At 39.0% G+C, this 19,438-nt stretch overlaps 2 protein-coding genes across 3 annotated transcripts in view; one reads left to right on the top strand and one right to left on the bottom strand.

The window, feature by feature from the left end:
• The window catches only part of LOC111582482 (ras-specific guanine nucleotide-releasing factor RalGPS1), an 83,324-nt gene that overhangs the window by 30,940 nt on the left and 32,946 nt on the right, over window positions 1-19,438 (top strand). The window lies entirely within an intron of this gene.
• Window positions 559-17,632, bottom strand: LOC111579150 (angiopoietin-related protein 2-like). Its single transcript, XM_055019197.1, has 5 exons — window positions 17,280-17,632; window positions 8,957-9,880; window positions 6,127-6,320; window positions 3,080-3,350; window positions 559-1,751 (listed from the first exon to the last, which is right to left on the bottom strand). Exons 2-5 carry the CDS (start codon window positions 9,843-9,845, stop codon window positions 1,552-1,554), a joined length of 1,554 nt encoding a protein of 517 aa, XP_054875172.1. The 5' UTR covers window positions 9,846-9,880; window positions 17,280-17,632; the 3' UTR covers window positions 559-1,551.

The following is a 19,438-nucleotide window of genomic DNA, read 5'->3' as shown; positions in this document are numbered from 1 at the left end:
GCAGCTCTTGCTGTTTCCCTTGTATATAGTTAATGTTTTTACAGGTGTCATTAACCTATTGCAAGTTTACTGTAGTGGGAACACACTTGTACTTAAAACACGTCCCTCTGCTCTACAGCAGTGAAACATCTTGAACGGAACCTGTAAGCTTAGCTTCACTACAGCCACCGGTTATCACTTTGTTCAATACAATTCTGGTAAAGTTTTGGTTTATCTTGACAGTAAAAGCTAAAAATGAGATAATACAACGATACTTCTTTCTTTTTCTCAAGTTCTATTTAAGTGAGTATGGGTCTAAATACTGTATGCAGTAATTGAACATATACATGGTTTGAACCTGTTTGAGTAGTTCATCAGCATGTACATAAGAATTACACACAAGTAACATCATGATGAACATAATTATCAGACACATTCATACTTGTGATATCCCACCACCACAAATAATGCACACAGGAAAATGCACATGACAATGTAGACATTTAATGGAAACACGTTTCATTGTGGAAGTGGTTTGAGTGCTTGGTATTTGTCAAATGAGATCACTAGGAACACAAGGAAGCTGTACATAGTTTATTGTAAAATCAATAACATCCAGACTATAAAAATGTTCATAATGAAGCAGAATATGTACATACACAGAGTGCCCCTGTTACATGCTGTATCTGCACACTCATACAGTGTTGGATTTTTCAGACCAGCAAACATTTGGTAGGCAGAGGGAATAATAGGTCGTACTCAGTATAGTTTTTGTTCAAATATACTGTAGCTCTTTTTACCTTAAAAAAACCAAAACAAAAAACAGCTATCTATCTGTGCTTTTTGTGTTTTGTAAATTCTGCCTACATTAGAAGGATTTAATCGAACTCACAATGTCCATAATAAACCGATGTGACAGTGAGTCTCAGTACCTTGGAGCTGTTATCCTGAAAGAATAGTTAAGTGCTGTGGTAATGTAAAGAGGTATTGGTTTGCCTGTATTGGTTCAGGTTTATTTCTATTTTTTGTCGTTATGTGGGAAATATGCAGCTTGAGGCCCATCCATGTTTGTAAGTGGTCATCTCGTGCCAACACTGATCATTTCAAGTGAACACACTCATACGTAGATTCAGACACAGTTACAGATACAGTCAGTTCATAACAGACAAGGAAGTCGTAAGTTTCATGTTATACAGAATATACTGATTTTGTTGATGAGCACATCAATAAAAGCAACAAAACCAAAATAAAAACCTGCCAAAAGGCAGGTTATACAGACAAGAAATTCCATTAATTTAATTCTGTGTGTGTGCTTTTGTTGTTATGTATACAATGTGATTTTGTGAGCTCAACAAGAAAAGTAAAACCTGTACCTGTAGAAAAATTAAAATCTTGTGCATGGCTTCAACTGTGTCACTACATAGCATTTACAGCTTGAGTCTACATTATGAGTGCAAAGCAACCAGCAAAAAATGAAAGTTCAAATCAAGGATGCCTGTTTTTGTGGTACAGAAATGGATCCCACTGACAGGAAACGTCCTGTAAACTCTTCACTTTTAACAGACTGAGCTGTTAATGGAACGTGTTAGCACTGGGTCGTATCATCATGCTCACTTTCTTTAGGGAATAAGCTCCTCCTCTGAACTCAGCCCAGTAGACCCCGTCCTGATAGCGGCTGCGGTAATGTCCACCACGGTACCACACGCCATTCAAATTGGAATGAGCACAAGCGTTATACCACCATCCTCCCTTCTGGTAATGGGCACAGTTTCCTGAAGACACAGGGAGTCAAATCACACCAACTGGTACATATTTGAACTTCTACCATCTCAGGGGTCATGGTTAAAACTCATCATTAATCTGTGAGTCCAGTACTTTACTACCCAGCTGCTCTCAGCATGCTCGATGTGATGCGGCTTCTTCTGTGAATGTAAGAGTGCAGTCTACAACAACTTAATGTGTACATATTTATATAAATCAACTCCTGTATAACACTGTCTCGTATTAGTAAATGTAGGAAACTGCTCAAAAATAATTTTTTTTGGCCATGCACTTTGAATAACACTAGAGTTAGTGTGTTGGCAGAGATATTAAATAAGGCAGGTTTATTCACATTTGGTAATTCAAGATGTATAATATTGGGACTTTTGTAGAGCTGTTGACTTGAGCCAGCCAGTTGTGTTTAAATAACTCAAGGTGCATGTGTTTGTTGATGTATTGGTAATGCAGTCTGGTTTGCTCGTCACATCTGAATCTCTGGATTCAACTTTCTTGAACTTAAAATCATAGAGAAAGCCATATTCTCCTGCACAGAGTTTTTTTTTCTCTTTAAAGAAAAAAAAGCAAAACAAAAAAAAGCAGAACTGCTAAAGATTTCAAGAAACTACAACATACAAGTGTTATTGCTTGGGATTCTATTTTAAAGTAAAGTAAGTATTCTAACTCAGTCATTTTGAACTTTAAACAGTTTCCCAGTGCAGTTTATATCACGGACTACAACTAAAAGTCCTTTGGGCACCTGGACAAATTTGGTCAAAAGTGTACAATGCTAAGTTGGACTAGTCTGAACGCGTCTTGTCTTGTAATACTCTGCTAGTACATGCGCCTTGACAGTGGCAGTGACTTAACTAAAACTACCAGAGCTTGAGGCTGAAGCCAATGCTAATGTATCTTAAAATGCAACGCTACTTATGGCTGCTCAGTGCTGGCTCCAGAAGATTTCCAGGTTCCAACTGGCTTTATTTACAGAAGCATCAGCTTCTATCTAGAAACACTAAAACAATGTTTGTTTTTTTCCTTTTAAGGAGTCATTAAGATCTCCGTTGTTAGGTTTGGGCCCTAAACCACTGTAGAAACCTTCAATTCAGAAAACTGAGTAGCTTGAAACAGGTCCAAATATTGGTAGGTGTCTAGGTGCCATGTGCTGTGTGCTCATAATCTGAAGCCTGAGTTTCTGATAGGAAACTTCAATACATATGAAAGGAATGTATTGAATCAGATTTTATTTTATTTATTTTTTTAATTTAAAATGGCTAAAATACTGAAACTGAAAACCTGCCAAAAGTTGTGACTGTCTTCTCGTTCACAGCATTCCACTCACCTGTATAGACATCATGGTCTCTATCCAGTGTTGTAAACTGCTTGCCATTGTGCCAGGTCAGAGAGTCTCCAGCATTGCCATGGTATCGGCCTATCCGTAGCCTGTAGGAATCAGCCTCAGACTCTAAACGGAAGCTTGTGTACTCTGCAAAGGTCTTGCGTCCGGTCCAGTCTTCAAGGGTCACTACCAGTTTGTAGGTACCCTGGTTGGTCAGCCAATAGATGTTCTCCAGGCCAAGCCAGTATTCACCATCAATGTTTCCAAACCCTTGCTGTGACAGGAGACAGATGTTGGATTGATAAGAAATTGTTTTTTCGTACTATTCCCAGCATGTGATTTAACAGGAAAGGCTACTGTGATAATCCTTTTTTACAAATTACAAGAAAAAAACAGTATTGTCTCTCCTTTGAGAGGTGAAGCTGAACGACTCAGAAACCACCTGTGTTTCCCAGGCATCAGTGAAATGCTAATGTGATGTCAGAGCAAGAGGCCAAGAGCAGTTAAACACGCAGAACGTGTTTAAGACCTCCTCAACCAGAACTCACTGTGTGTGAAACCCTGGCTTTGTTTACTGTTTTTGTATTATTTATGACACATGGATTTAGTAAGGTGGAAGCCACCATTCCTGCCAGATGTGAGTGTGTAATGGGCTTAAAGTGCCATGTTGACTCATTGAGGGTGGATGAGGGAATGACTGGCTTGGAAGTACTCTGCTTTTGTCTTGAGTTTAAATTATTAAGTAGAGAATACAGACTGAAACATAATCACTATAATCCCCAGGATGTTAATCTTCGGCAACTAGAGCTTTCACCACCTGCATCCATATTTACATAACGCTAGGTCCCACTAGTAGTAACTGGGAAACACAAAATAAGAATGACGTCTGTGTTTCACTACATTGGCAGCAAAGCTAAGAGCATGTGTAGTTAGTTGGAAATTATTTCATTCCTGCTGTTGTGATCTCATACATTTGGTTTTATTGAGGTCCTCTTACACTAAATCACATATTACACAATGAAATGGGTTGGCCAAACGTAGTAAAGGCAGATTATACCTGTGGACGGCATGAATGATTGTTTATATGGCAGGCTATTCAGTTCACTTTAAAAATTTCTATTTTTATGTCACAGTGGCAGTTTTTAAAATTAGTCACTGACATGATCGTCATACAGTACTTTTTTGTCATTATCTCTGATCTTTAAAAAAATACCCTTTCTGATTTTTCAGTCACTATTTACCTACCATAAAATAAACCTCAGGACATCAGGATCGCGTCTCTACTTTTTGCAGATGATCTGGTTCTGTTGGCTTCCTCAGACTGTGACCTTCAGCACGGTGGATTACTCCCTTCGGGTTAGGGGGGTGGGGGTCTTCCCATCATTTTCTTGTTCACAAATGATGGGAAAATGGAGCGAGATACAGACAGGCGGCTTGGTGTGTGTTAGCAGTAGTGCAGGCGTTGTATCAAACTGTCGTGGTAAAGACGGACCTGAGCCACAAGGCGAAGCTCTCAACTTACCAGTCAATCTACGTTCCAACCCTCAGCTATGGTCATGAGCTCTATGGTAGTGAACGAAAGAATGAGATCATGGATACAAGCTTCCTCCGCAGGGTGGCTGGCCTTAGAGATAGGGTGAGAAGCTCAGACATCCGGAGGGAGCTCGGAATAGAGCTGCTGCTCTTTCGCGTCGAAAGGAACCAGTTGAGTTGGTTTGGACATCTGATTTGGATGCCTCCGGGGAGAATTCCTTTGGAGGATTTCCAAACATGTCTGCCTGGGAGGAGACCCTGGGGTAGACCCAGAACCCGCTGGAGGGAGTGTGTATCTCCTCTGGCCTGGGAACCCCTTGAGATCCCACAGGAAGAGCTGGAAAGCGTTGCCGGGGGAGGGACGTCTAGAATGACCTGCTTTGTCTGCTGCTTCCGCGACTCAACCCCGAATAAGCAGAACAGAATGGATGGATGGATGGAAAATAAAAATATCTAAACTGGTTATCCAGAATTAAAGTTGAGCAGTCCATTGCTGGTTCATACACGATTATTAGCCTCACTCTCAGACTGTGTATTAAGATGACTTTGCAATTTAACTATTTTTGAATATGCCTCCCTTTAAGGGTCTGACAGCGTTGCACTCACATATTACATACTTAAAGTGAGGCTCCAGTAATTTTACAAAATAGGACAGTTGTAGTATGGCATATAGATTATATTTGACTGTATGATATCTATGGGCTTTTGACAAAATGTGATAATCTTCCAAGTTTTCCACCAGTGCTCTCAGCAGTTCAGTTTTCACGTAAGCTAGAAACTACTAATACATCTACTCAGTGAATTAAGCCATGACTTTGTACAAGTGGCTGTCAGATAAGAACCTTTGCTAATAGCTTGTTGATTCTTGGACTTTTTTTTTTTTTTTACAGCCCCATGAGGTTGACATTTGTAGTTTTCAATAGTCAGTGAATTAATTGTCATAAATTCAGATACAGACATTAATGTTTCACTCAGGATGAATTGTAATCACTTTAGTGATCTTCTGACTAGTCAGTTAGCACCATCATCAAGTCAACATTTATTTTTGTAGTACTTTGATTTGTAACCTTAAAACAACATACCAAAGTAAGATTGGATAATAGAGTAAACATTATCCCTATTTAACAACAGCAAATTAGCTATGAGCATGTTAGCATGCTGATGGAAGCATTTGGGTCAAAGCACCATTGTTCAGAATTACAGCCACAAAGTGTTGCTAGCATTGCTCTAGTCTTGCTTAGCCAGTTTACTTTGCAATGAGGAATGATCTGGCTGCACTTTATTATTATTCTACTGCATTTGGCAGGCTTATACCCACTGTCTTCATCTGGTGAGTCAGAATAGCAGGGCTCCATGTTCTTAGTCCTTTTTTAAAGATTCTGAGGCCTGTAATTTCTAAAATGTACCACCTCATCTCCAATTACTGCCATGAATGTTAACATTTTTGTAGCTTTGTATCTGCCATGTATCTAGACTTCATATAGAACCTTATAAATCTAGTCCCAGGTTCTCTTTACCTTGTATGTCTCCCAGTTCCTAAAAAAGTTGACAGAGCCATCCTGGCGTCTCTGAATGACAGTCCAGCCACCAAAGTCCTGTGTCTGGTCACACCAGACCTGCATGAGTCGGTTGCCACTGTCTGGTTTTAGGAGATACATGCCGCTGGTGGTGTATCCACTGTCCAGAGCCTCTAGACAGTCTTTGAAAGGCCCTGCAGAGATGAGGGTATAAATACAAACGAAAATGTGTAGTGTATGTTGATCTACATCAACTTTCATGACTGACATTTATGTTCAGTGACAAACTGTCATGGTCATTATTATTTTACCAGACACAGCACCATCAAATGAAATGTAAAACCACATGGACAGAGGGCTTCTGGAAAAGAGAAGTCACAGCTGACTATGTGCTATGTGTGCCAAATATGACAAATGCATTCCGTTCTCTTTGCTGCCCACAGCATTAAGTATTACTATATGCAAAACTGCACTATGTTTCTTGGTAGCAACGGAAAACACAGTATACACTCTTGTACAATGTCACTTCAGTGTCAAATGATTCAAAATTGTGTCACCTCTCAATATTTGTATTCTTTTGAAGTTAAGCAGTAAACTATACTCTTATGAACAATCAAAACTAATTCTTTAGAAAAGATCATAGCTGTACACAGAACAGAATTTCCAGAGAAATGAAAAAACTGCTTTTGAGACTTCACAAAGATGGAAAAGTATACAGGAAGATTGGTGACCAACTAAAAAAAACTTTAAAGATGCACTAATGAAAGCTGTAGTGATGTCCCTGTGATATAGCCAAGGACAGTGCACTACTTGAAAACTCTATCTGTAGAAAACTGATGGGCAAATGCTTTAGGCTTGGCACAGGGGTTATTAATAGAAAACTGAATTTCAGTAACAGCTGAGACAGTGCGAGGGTGATTGCTTAATGTCATCCTCCATGAGCAACATCCAGAAAAACAAACCTTTGTTTGCTCTCTGGCACAAAACTACAGAGTGAAACGGGTCAAAAATGAAATTTGTATAATATTGAGAGCACATTATTTGGTCAGATTAGATCATAGTTAATGTGTTGAACACAAATAGCATTTGCCATGTTTGATATGAACCTGGTCAGGACTTTCATGGTGAATACAGACTCCTGACAGTGACGCATGGAGGTGGGAATGTGATAATATGAGGCTTCATTAATGCAAAAGGCATTGGAGAGCTGACATGCATTGATGGCACTGTGAATTCCTGTGAATATGCAAAATACTGTCTGACAGGATGACTCCCAGTCTGTAGAAGCTTAGCAGAAGGGGAATCTTCCAGCACGATAACGATCCAAAACAAACTGCCACAACAGTTTCTGAAGAAGAATACAGTCAAATTTATGACCTGGCCAAGTACATTGCCCAGCTTCATTCCAATAGAAGAGGTATTTTACAAAAAAAGGCAGAGCAACACAACACGAACAGCAAAGAGCACTTGAAAAAACTGTCTCAGAAATTTGTGCTACACTAGTATCCTCCACGGAGAGGAGTGAGTCTGTCATCAAAATACAAGCAGACATATGAAGTTTTTAAAAAATGAGATTGAATTCTCTGCAATGAAAGGTGTACTGACTTTGATGCATTAAGATTTAATATAGTTGATCTAAACAGTTCAGTTTTAATTTTAAACAACAGCAATACCCTAACGTAGAAGTATTGCAATTACTGTACGGTCATGCAATTTTGAATTGTTTGACATTTAAGTGATATTACACAGGAGTGTACCCACTTCTGTTCTTTACTGTAACACATAACTGAACTACACATAGCCATTACAATACTAAAAATCAAGTCGATTTGTATGTAAGCCTTTGTTGTTTTAAAAATCATCAGAATTTGATTTTTTTTTGTTGATAAAATTCACTGCTTCCTTTCCCACAGCAAGGGCTACTTTTTTTTTCTTAAATGCTGCCATTTATTTCTTAAATGTTCCATTTTTGTTCAATTTTGGGCTGCATTTTGATTGTTAATCTATTTACTTTCTTAAAAATCTACTTGTCATCTACCAACCATCTTCACTTTCAAGAAACTAAGTATATTGAGGATTGCTCCTTGTGAGTGTCAAACAGTGCATTCACTTTATAATGCTTTGTACTTCTACCACACAGGCATGACTAACAGACTTTTTAAAAGAATATCTTACTGTAAGGACCAGTAGGGCTTCAGTTGCACCTGTCGTAATCATAAAGGGCTCCATGCTCATCTGTATGCATGTTCTCAGTAAATATTGGACACATTGACCGTATATAAAATAGTCACTGTGATGTCATCCACTGGTCTATTGACTTGTGAAGCCTTGAGTTTGGTATATCACCCTTGTCATGTTCTTTTGAAGCCAGACATAACAAGTGAGTGTTGAATCTGAGTGAAGAAGCCGAGGACACTGCACACACTGATACAGTAGTGACATGTCAATCACAAGGTATCCCTGCCCTAAAACATACCCTGGTTGATTGTCTATTCATTTAAATGTTGTCAGAATTTCTAAAACATCATGCTATACTTAAATAGACTTGAAACAAGTGAAGGAGACTGTAAACTCATTAGGAAAATGTTAACTGAAACAACAGAACAGGGGAGAAGAAGGATAATTTTCTCATCCACTGTCATATTGTCAGACTTCTTTTTGCAGCCAGATGACTCGCCCCATGTTGGCTGTTTGAAAGAATGTGGGTTTAAGGCACTTCGGTCTTGGCTTGACTTTTCAGACCCAAAGACAATGGATCTTTTATATATAATTAATTTATTGACAGGCCTGAGAGGAAGATGCATAAGTGACAGTGTGGGCAGCTACTTACCAGAAGGCTCATTTGTCAAACTGTATGTTGCAGATGGCACTGTGGACAGTGGAGGTGGTAATGCTTTGGCATTCTGGTCACTCTGTATGTCATTAGTCATGGGATTGTTGGTGTGACGGGTGAAGCTGGGTGGATGGTAGGGTCTGTAGCCTCCAGGAGACAATGCAGGTATAGGAGGTGGGGGGATTGCAGGAGAGTGTGGCTGGATAGGACGCCTGTGCTTCTGCGTCACACGATACAAATATCCCCCCTGCTTACAGTGCTCCTCTAGCTGCACCAGGAGAGCAGTCTGGTTGCTTGCAAGGGCTGACAGATGCTGATACTTATGTTCTAGGTCACGATATCGTGAAGCCAGCCTCCCCATCTCGTTTGTGTGGTTGAGTACGTGGGTCTCCAGCCGTGACACCTCCAGAGCATTGTCTCGTTTACGGATAATCTCATGCAGCAGCTGCATGTAGAGCTGTGTAACTCGGGAATTCATGTTATGACTCTCTTTGCGCAGTAGTTTAACTTCGTTTATCACGCCTCCATCGACTTCTACCAGCTGCTGAAGCGCCTTAATCTGCAGTTGCTGTCTCTGCAGTTCATTGTTAAGGAGCTCCAGCTCCTGAATGTTGACCCGGTTTTCCAGCAGGGCCTCAGGTTCCTTGGAGTTCACACAGATGGCTCCCTTGTTTTTCTGCTGAGGGACAATAAAGGTGTAAGAACATTTGCCTGTTTGAGAGGCGCTGTAGTCAACAACGGCACGTTTTTGCTGTTTTGGTGCGTAGACAAACTCTGTCTCAAGTATGTCATCACTGTTCCCAAATTCCTGAGTGTCTCCCTGGAGAGTTGACTCTGGTCCACAGAGCAACAGGAGACCACGCAAAACCGCCACAGTGAGAATCATAGTACAGTCTTCGTGCGTCCAAACCAACACAATTTCTGGAACAGAGGGGGAGGAGATAATCACTCAATGTTAATTTTCATTTCATTAAGCTGGTGTTACTTGTGTATGAATATTTATGAAGATGCTGGATTGCCATCTGTGTTGTCCACCTTGTCTCTAACGGTGTTTGTCTGCTGTTTCTTGTTGAATAGGCAGTGTACAGTACCGACAGAGGCTGCCTGCAGGCACGTGCAACTCAGTCTCCCAAGTACTAATCTGTATTTGCTAGTAAATTCAAGAAAACTAGTAATTTAGTTGGATTACAGCTATTATCAATGTTTAGTAATTTAAAAATACTTAATTTTTAAATCTGTCACAATTAGTATCATGTTTATTTTCCTGCAGTATCCATTCCGGCCAACTAAAACATGATTAAGGTTTTTATAATTATGTTTAGGTCAGAGGTTCCAACCCTATGATCCACATACTGGTACTGGGCTTTTAGGAAACAAACTTAAAGATCAAATTGAATGGATCCCATCTTATCCTTCAGTTCGGCTGCTTTTTCAATACTGAACCAAGATTTCTGTCTTATTCTGACTTTTCCTTGACCTAAACAATGACACAAGCTTTAGATGCTCAAACAGCCCCCTTGGCCTCACTGTGGTTTAGGAACTTGCATTGGATCATGTAAATGCTAAAATGCTGCTGAAGCATTCCCAATTCTTAATAGTATGTATATATATATATATATATATATATATATATATATATATATATATATATATATATATATATATATATATATAGTATACATAGACTGAGTAAAAAGTAGCCTAAATGTGCAGATGTATAAAAGGAAAGCCCAGCATAAAGTGTCTTCATCAGACCAACTTCATATCTCTGTCCTGCGTTAGCTTTGTAAACCCCACATCTCTCTGGCATTGGATTTGGGGTTTATACATAGCTTTGTTAATGTGACAATTCAACATTTGCATCTATTTCAAGCTATGATGAAGGTGACAACGTTATTCCTCTATTTATACTTTTACTCACCGCACCCTTATTAAGACCACTTAGGACACATATTTATGTTTGTCTTCCATGGCAATGTACCATAGTAACAAGTTTTCTTTTTTAACCTGACCCTCAGCTTTCAGAACAGCTTCAGTCGCCACTTGTCTTTAATTACATGTGACAATGTTTAAAAATGAAGATTTCTAGATTAAATACTATACTGATAACTGTCAAAAGTAATTACTCCCAATTTCATTCATTTAGTAATCAGTCCCTCCAGGAATTTGCAATGTTGCAATCCCAGCAATCCACACAAATTCAACCAATCTCGCGTGAATTCTGCAGGACCTCGCAGTTTTGTCCAATCACTGCAACTTTTCCGCAATTTTGGCCAGTTTCCCATGAGTTCCACCAATCATAGCAGTCCCCAGCGCAAACGTAATGCACGTGTGTCACCGAATTCACTTCTTTGTTTTTGGTTTGAAGAAATGTCTGATTCAATTACAAACAAAAATTACTGCTAAAGACCATGCAAAAAAATTCCCTGATGTTCTTCACGAAAGCGGAGGTAAACTGTTTTGCACCCATGCAATACTGTGGTGGAATGCAAACGGAAATCATCGATTGACAAACACTTTTCTACCGCGAAACATATTAGGAGAATGGCTGAAACAAGCGGACCACAGACCAGGCAAATCACCGTGACGGAAGCCGTTGCATCCAGATCTGTTGCGAGTATTGAAAGAATGAAGCTAAGTTAGATTAATTAGTTGACGTGACAGGCCGTGAGCTTGTGGGGGTGAGGATGTGAAACTAACTTTTTAAGCCACTGACAGATATGTCCAAATATGATTTATTCAATAGTAAATTATCATTTTGTGCCTTAAATCTACCAACCACTTCATGTTAAACCAGTATCTGGCTGGTGCGAATTTCCCACTGTGGTATGCGAGCTCGTGTAAATGGGTTAGAATGTATTAAAGAATTAGTTTAGGAATAAATATTGTCAATTAAAATGTCGAAACATGTTCTAAAAGCTAAAAAAAAAATGCTACTTTTTTGCAATTGTCGCTGTCTCCCACAATTTCATCGCAACAAATATGCTTAAAACATCACAACTTACGTTGCAATTTTTTAGAAAAGCGGCTGCACGTTCAGGTATTTTAGGCCACAACAATCTCGAAAAAAGCCTGCAAAATCCTGGAGGAACTGATTAACTATCATAGACAAGAAAAGAAAAATAGACAGACAAAAAGTCGCTTCAACTTGAACTCATACAGAGAAACGTTGCTCTTCTTTGCAAAAATCTATTGTTCCACTCTTGGCTGAAACCACATAATCGTCACTGGTCTTTCATAATGTTTCTTGGAATGAAAAATGCTCTCACAGCTATGGAATGTTCAATAACACAAAACACAAAAGGGTAAGTCCCTGGAGATAGTAGTTACTACATGATTCCATGTTTTGCCAAGTCCTGCCTCAGCCTGGTCAGTTCAGCCACTGTTGATGGACTTCAGACATTTTCCCATAATCCAACAGGGGCTGTAAATGTTCAGCTATTTCTGGCATATGCCACATAGCTTTTGCTCCATGATCTAGCAATTATCGGTCTCTAACTGAAACTCTTTCCAACAGTGGGACTTTTCCTGGAGACTAAGAACTTTAACAGAAACCAAAAATCTGAATTTCACTCACCGGAGAGTATGTTCAATTTTAGTTCCTGCCTCACAGCAGGCCTGTGTGGAACCCTAATATATAAAAGTATAGTACAGTTGGAAATCCAGAAAGTAGGAAGTGATATAGGAACAGTGAAGCTATCTCTCTTAAAGAATATCAATCAGCACAAGAGGTCTAAAGTCATCATAACTCTATAAATTTCACCAGATTTTGAAGTGGTTTGTTTTGCTACTATGGAAGCCCATGGAAGATTTTATTTAAATGATAATTTGAGCTTAAAATGATTATCTAATTCCACAATAGTGTTGCAATTTTAACGAGGAAGTCTCTGTGTTGCCAATTTATTCTTTGCAAAGGACGAAATTACAAAGACACTTAGAGTGTCTTTAATCTCTTAACTGAAATTGGTCTTAATATTCAAGGGAAAATCAAAAATCTGCTGTAATTCCTTGATGGCATTGGTTTGTACCAGCATCTGTAGATTTGATCCAGTGGTGTTGTCCAGACTGTTGGGGTAGCAATATGCTGCGTCAAGTCTGCAAGACTGAAAGAGAGTTGCACTTCGGCATCATACCTAGTCAAGAAAGAATTCTGAAGTATAGCAGATCTGTTTAGCTCACCAGCTGATGCTTGCTAGCTAACTGTGCATTTTGTGTTTCATGCTTCTTGTAGTTGCTGCAGGTTTTGTACTCATAATAAAAAAATATATTTAAAAAAAATGTTTTCAAAAGGATGATTGTTTTCATTAGCAGTTTATTACAATTATTGATATGTACAGCAGATGTGATCTTTTTATACATTGGTATATGATTTATGTTTATATGAGATTAGAGCTATGTTTGTGTTTGTCATCTCTTTCTAATTACATCCAGGCGTGGTTAATATGCAAATTCCTTTCTTGTTTCCTGATACTTTTACTTAAGTTGTACAAAAATGTGCAACTGGTGTATCAGCCCCAGCCCATGAACATTTTTTTAGGACAAGAAACACAAAAACTGTTTTCCCATTAGAAATGTGCCATTAAACCCTCGACTGATACAATTTCAGGAAAGAGTCTGTTTATATTGCAGTTATTTCTAATATAACTATAGTTGCATTAATGTATTGCATGTGGCACACTGTATATCTAACACCAAAATTTATTTTTTTAACAGTAAAATGTCTGACACAAAGAAAATCTCTCTTTTGAAAGTTGGAGCTCAGCTCTTAACCCTGTGGAAGAGGGCCTTCCAGACAACACGTGTAAGAAACTGAGTTGAAGCAGTTCTGTAAAAAAGACTGGTCCGGAGTACCTCCTGAACTTTGTCCATATCTGATTTATAGGTACAGGAAACACTTTTTTTCAGTCTGTTGGTGCCAAAAGATGATCGAACAGTTATAAATAACAGATTTCACTTGCTTTTTCCACCAGCCTTGAGAATGTTTATTGAGTGTGTCCAGTAAGAGCACCGAAGATTATATTAATTTGTGCGTTATTAATTGAATTGGATTGTGTTTGTTTGAACTTGTGACTTAAATAGAAATTGGATGACATTTTAGACCAGTTAGTGCAGAAAACAAAAGGTCCTTTTACAATTTTTTGCTTGCCACTGTACACACAGAAACTACAGATCTTTGTAGAAACAACGGTAAATCCAGTCCATTGCCACAGTGTGTCAGAGTGTTCGTCAGATCACTGGGAAGTGTAGCATTCACACCATAAACTCTTCCCAGACTGAAGCAGCAGACAGACCACCATCTGTTAGGCCGACTTCTAAAAGGTGTCAGCAGACATATATACAACCACAAGGAGAACAAACACAGTCCTCTGTGGTAGATGTCAGAATTATTCGGCTGCAGCAAACGTGATAAACCAATTTGTCATACGTGCTTTATCCCTCCTCATCTCCCAATTCTTTCTTTCTATCCTTGGTACTGTGTCTTATTCTCTTAATCATTCATTCATTCATTCTCACTCACACATATTCACATACAGCCAGAGCAGTTGCTGGTGGCTGCATCTCATCTGTGCTTCAAACATGGGCCAGAGTCTGGACACTAAGGAATTACAGGATGTGGAGAAACGTGAAAGAGAAGCCAGGCTTCATACATTGAATACATTAAATTTCATTTTCTGCTCCTTTGTCTCTTTGCAGAGGAATGGATTGTTGCATAGGAACTCTTGTTTCACTGGCATCTAACTAAAGTCTTCCTGCTCTGCCTCAATTTGTTGCTTGATAGTTCTGATGTTAGTAAAGAGCTATTTTTCAGTCTGTTGCAGTTGAATCAGAAGTTATAGCATCAGCACACTCCTGACTGTATTGTGGCACTGAGATTGAGAATATCAAGTAGAAGGTGCCTGCTCTATCTAAGACGTGTGAATCAAAGTGCGGCTTGTTTTGGATTTGAAAAACACCTAGCAGGGCTTTCCTGCTTTCCCATTACACTAAGCATTAATCTCTTCCTGAAAATCAGCAGTGGTCTTTCCTCTGTCTCTGCCTGACATCTGCCTCAGTTATAAGCAGTTGTAAGTAGCAGTCTCTGCAATAGAGTCCAAAGGATACTTGATTATACTGTGAGAACACTTTATATCTTGCCCTATTTGTCTCCAAGACCATCCAGCATCATGAAATGCTCCAATTCAGACTGTCTTTATCAGTGAGTTCCATACCCTTCACCATTTTGAACAGGAGTGGGGAATTTCAAACTGAATAGCTGCTAGGAAGCTATTATTGCCTACAAACATCCAAAAATGCCTAAAATTTGCCGGGGAGCATAAACACTGTACTGCAGGTGACTGGAAGAAGGTGCTCTGGATGGACGAGTCCAAGATTGAACTCTTGGGTCAGCATCATTGTTTTTATGTCCACAGAAAAGCTAGAGAATATTTTGATGCACCCACAGTGAAATATGATAAGGATTCCATTAAAGTTTGGGATTCCATTTGTGGAAACGGCATGGGCAAATGAGTTCAAATGGATGGTATCATGAACAAGAAGGTCTACCACAACATCTTGGTGCATCATGGAATCCCTTCTGGATTGAACCTGATTGGTGGTGGGTTCATATACCAAGAAGACAATAACCCTAAACATATTTCAAAGCTGTGCAGAGACTACTGGACCAAGAAAAAGGAATCTGGAACACTGGAACTGATGGACTGGCCAAGTCAAAGTCCACACTTGAATCCTATTGGACAGATCTGAGATTTATTGAATTCAAAAACAGATGGCACAAAGGTTTTATCCAATGCAAGTCTCTGGGAACAGCTAGAAACTATTTGGAACTCATTAACAAAAGAGACTGTGGAAAAGTCCATAGGAACAATGGCAGCAAGAATACAAGCTGTTGTCGGGGCCAAAGGAGGTCATACAAAATATTAAGATTTTAAGATAATCATTTATTGCTCTCCACGCCAGGGGAAATTTCCATTGTCACAGCAGCAGCATCTTTCAGGGCAGCACTAAACATCTGTACAGTAATAATAATAATTATAACAACAATAATATGTACACTGTGTACAAGAATGAAGAATGAAGAATGAAAAATTAATAAATACAATATTACTACACTATAAATGACAGCAACATAAAGTGGCTTGTGGAATAAATGCTGAAATGTTGATCTCTTGTCTCATATTCATCGTTTGATGTGAAACTCAGATGTTTTCAGTCTACAGCAAAAATAAAGGAATTGACCTAACTGTTCCAATACTTTTGGGGGGGAGTGTATATAAACGTATCTGTACCTATGTGCTGCTCCATTCAATTACTTCAGTAAAGTTCAAGGTAAACATACACCTCCCTTCACCGCGATGGACAAAAAAGAAACTTTGGCAGAGCCAGTCTTAGATAGGGCGGCCATCTGGCTAGACTGGTTAGGATGAGGGTAAGGTGCAAATCAAAACATTAGACAATGATTTTTTTTTTTTTAAATATTATTTTGAATTTTGACATTAGAACCATTTCAAAAACAGATAGTTAAAGGAATACTAAAAAAGTGCTTATTTGAAAAAACAGAATGAACTACACTGTGTGTATTCCTGATGTGTGCACTTGACAGTTAAGATGAGGATGGGATTTTACAGTGTAGTGTAAAATGTTGAAAGACAGGCCCGTTGACTTGGTGTTCCCTGATCCAAAGTATAGTGTAGCAGTTGGCTGCACAAAAACACAGTGAACAGACTACTCTTCCTGTATAGTAGCAGATGCACTTTGTTCTTTAAATCCCATGTGCATAGCGAAAATGAGACTCATCAAAATTCTATCGGCATTAGGTATTAAATCAAAAAAATTCTGTTGCCACTTCAGTGTATTTTTTAAACTAGACTTTTTAATTAATAAAACTTTGTTCTCTGGATTAAAAAAAGACTCAGGTCACTGATGAGGTGACAGTAACAGTAAATTTAATCCCAATGACTCAGACGTTGGTCAGTCAGAATGGAACCATGATGCAAAGCTTTGTTCAAACTCACAAAAATCTAACTTTCTAACAATCTACATTTCCAACAATATCAACGAGGAAATTATATGTACCACAGGTGGAATATTTCAATTTGTAATCATCAGTAATGAGTCAGAATACAGATTGTATACAATACTGTGAGAGTGGATTAAGTGTACTAAGACATCCTAATTGCCACTTAAAGGGGCAAGGCAAGGAAAACTGAGTAAAGGGTAAAAACTGGCTATGATGAAGGGCCATGTGGCCACAGAGCACCTTCACAATTCAGTGTGTTTCATATGAAATGAAAATGTCATGTCAGAAAGTTGCTTGGCTTACCTTTGCTTGTCTGTTTGCTTAGATCCCTTTGCTTTGTTGCTGGTTTGACAAGAATCCTCACCAGTCAGTCACTCCACATTTCCTCTTTTTGTTTATTATTTTATCAGTGAACTCAGTCTTCTGTAAAGACCATCCGGAAAATGTTGTATCTGAGATGATGTCTGTGCAGTGTCCGATAAGCAGCAGCAACAGTCAAAGCTTTCCTGTTGGAACTTCATTCATGTGCAGCAGAGCGCTTTTCCACTTTTGTCAAGTGATGATTTCTAAACTGGGAAGGCATGCTTGTTCCTTGGATAGAATGAGTCTGTTCCTCATAAAGACTTAGCCTCACTCTGTCTGACTTTCACTACAAGTGAGACACTTAGTGTTGCTTGAAGTAATTAAACTATGCGCTACAGCGACGCCCCTTTCCACTCCCCTTGACAGCAATGAGATCGTGGGAGCATGACACAGAGGCTCCAAGCCCCCCTTCTCCACCTTAACCCTTGCACCACACAATCATTCTGCTCTTGGGGCAAAATACTTTGACTGCTTTGTAATTTTTTAACCCGATTACAATTGTGGGCATCGCTAAGTGAAGGAATTCAAGTTTGTTGTTCAGTGTGCCCTCAAAATAGTGATGGATGTTTCAGTGGAATATTTACATGCAGGTAGATGAGCACAGTCATCAAAATAGGTAATTCATTGCAGTAAACTAGCAGGGCTTCTTGACTGCATCATCAAAATCCTCTGCAAAATGTTTCAGTATGGTAGGTTGCTGCTTGGAGATGGTTGTTTCTCCTAATGAAGAAAACGGTAACTCACAGATAGCGGAAGGAAGGACAAAGCTGACTGAAACGAGCAACGGCTTATACTTGCATCCTACATCTGGTGAGTCAGACTGGCACCATGGAGGTATTAATAGAGCTGGATAACGTGGCACTACTCAACCTCGCTGCTTATTCTTCAACAGCGTTGTTGCAACAACAACAAATTATTTTTATTTTATTTAGCATCTATTTAAGCAGGTTAGTCACACTGAGATCAGAGATTTCCTTTACAAAGGAGACCTGGCCAAGAGGGCAGCAGCATAGTTGCATTAAAAACAGTAAACAACCAATAAAATTAACAACATTAAAACTTGCTCATATGAAACACTTGCACACAGACAAGGCAGACTGCAATGATGTTTCCAACAGTTTCTGCTTCACACAAAAAAGAAAAGCAAGGCCTGTTTCTGCAGTAAAAACCTAATAAGAGTTTCAGGATTTTTTGTTTGTTTTTTACCACATACTGAATGTGCTCCTTAAAAGACAAGTGGTTCTCAATTAAAAATCCTAGATACCAACTTAATTTGTTGGCCATTTCTTATTAAAGATTTCTCACAGTGCTGCTCTCACAGTTCTTGATGTAGTACAGAACACGCATGTTGTTTTGTCTGCATTCATGACAAGTTGCAGATGACAAAGTTGTCCCTGTACTCTGTCCAATGCAAGTTGCAAGTTCAGTCTGGAAAAAATGTGTGCTCACCAAAGGAGAGGTTGCAGTAACAGTGGAATGATCTCTCAAAATAAGGAAACAGAATGAATGCATTCTACAATTGTATGCAGCTATTTTGTTTTGCCCAGAGTCACAAAATCCCTCAATTGAAATGAAGTTGAGGTAATTTTGTAGCTGCCACTATGATGATATGTTAAATCATGGTTGTCAAAGTGTGGATCTTGAAGTAGCATAGCATAGCTCTGGCCTTCCTTGCATCATTCTCCATAATCCTGGACTGTAATAGGAACAGAAAGATGTAGTTTCTCAGCTTGATTTGTTTTTTTTTTTTCTTTCTGTCTCTTATTTCCTGCCTTAAAGACAACTTTTAAAAGCACTGACATGTAATCCGAGATGTTTATCTGTGAAACCGGGCAGTTTGTCCATTTAGACAGTTTGCCAAAAGCAGAGGTGGAGTTTGGATACAGTTTGTTATGTTGTCATAGTAATTACTGGTTACATAACACCTGACAAGCATGATGAATAAATAGCCAGTGAATCAGTATTTGTTTTTAATTGCATGGGACGGTCACAAAACTGGTGTGTGATAAGTCCTTTATCTATGGATTCAAAACGGCTTGCTTTTGTCTCAGGGAAAGGATGGTTACATCTTGAAAACTACACTTTGTGGGAAGAGTAGC

The sequence above is a fragment of the Amphiprion ocellaris genome, chromosome 17 (assembly GCF_022539595.1).
Source record: "Amphiprion ocellaris isolate individual 3 ecotype Okinawa chromosome 17, ASM2253959v1, whole genome shotgun sequence".
Lineage (NCBI taxonomy): Eukaryota > Metazoa > Chordata > Actinopteri > Pomacentridae > Amphiprion > Amphiprion ocellaris.
Note: the sequence above shows the minus strand (reverse complement) of the source record. Positions and strands in the feature narration are given on the sequence as shown.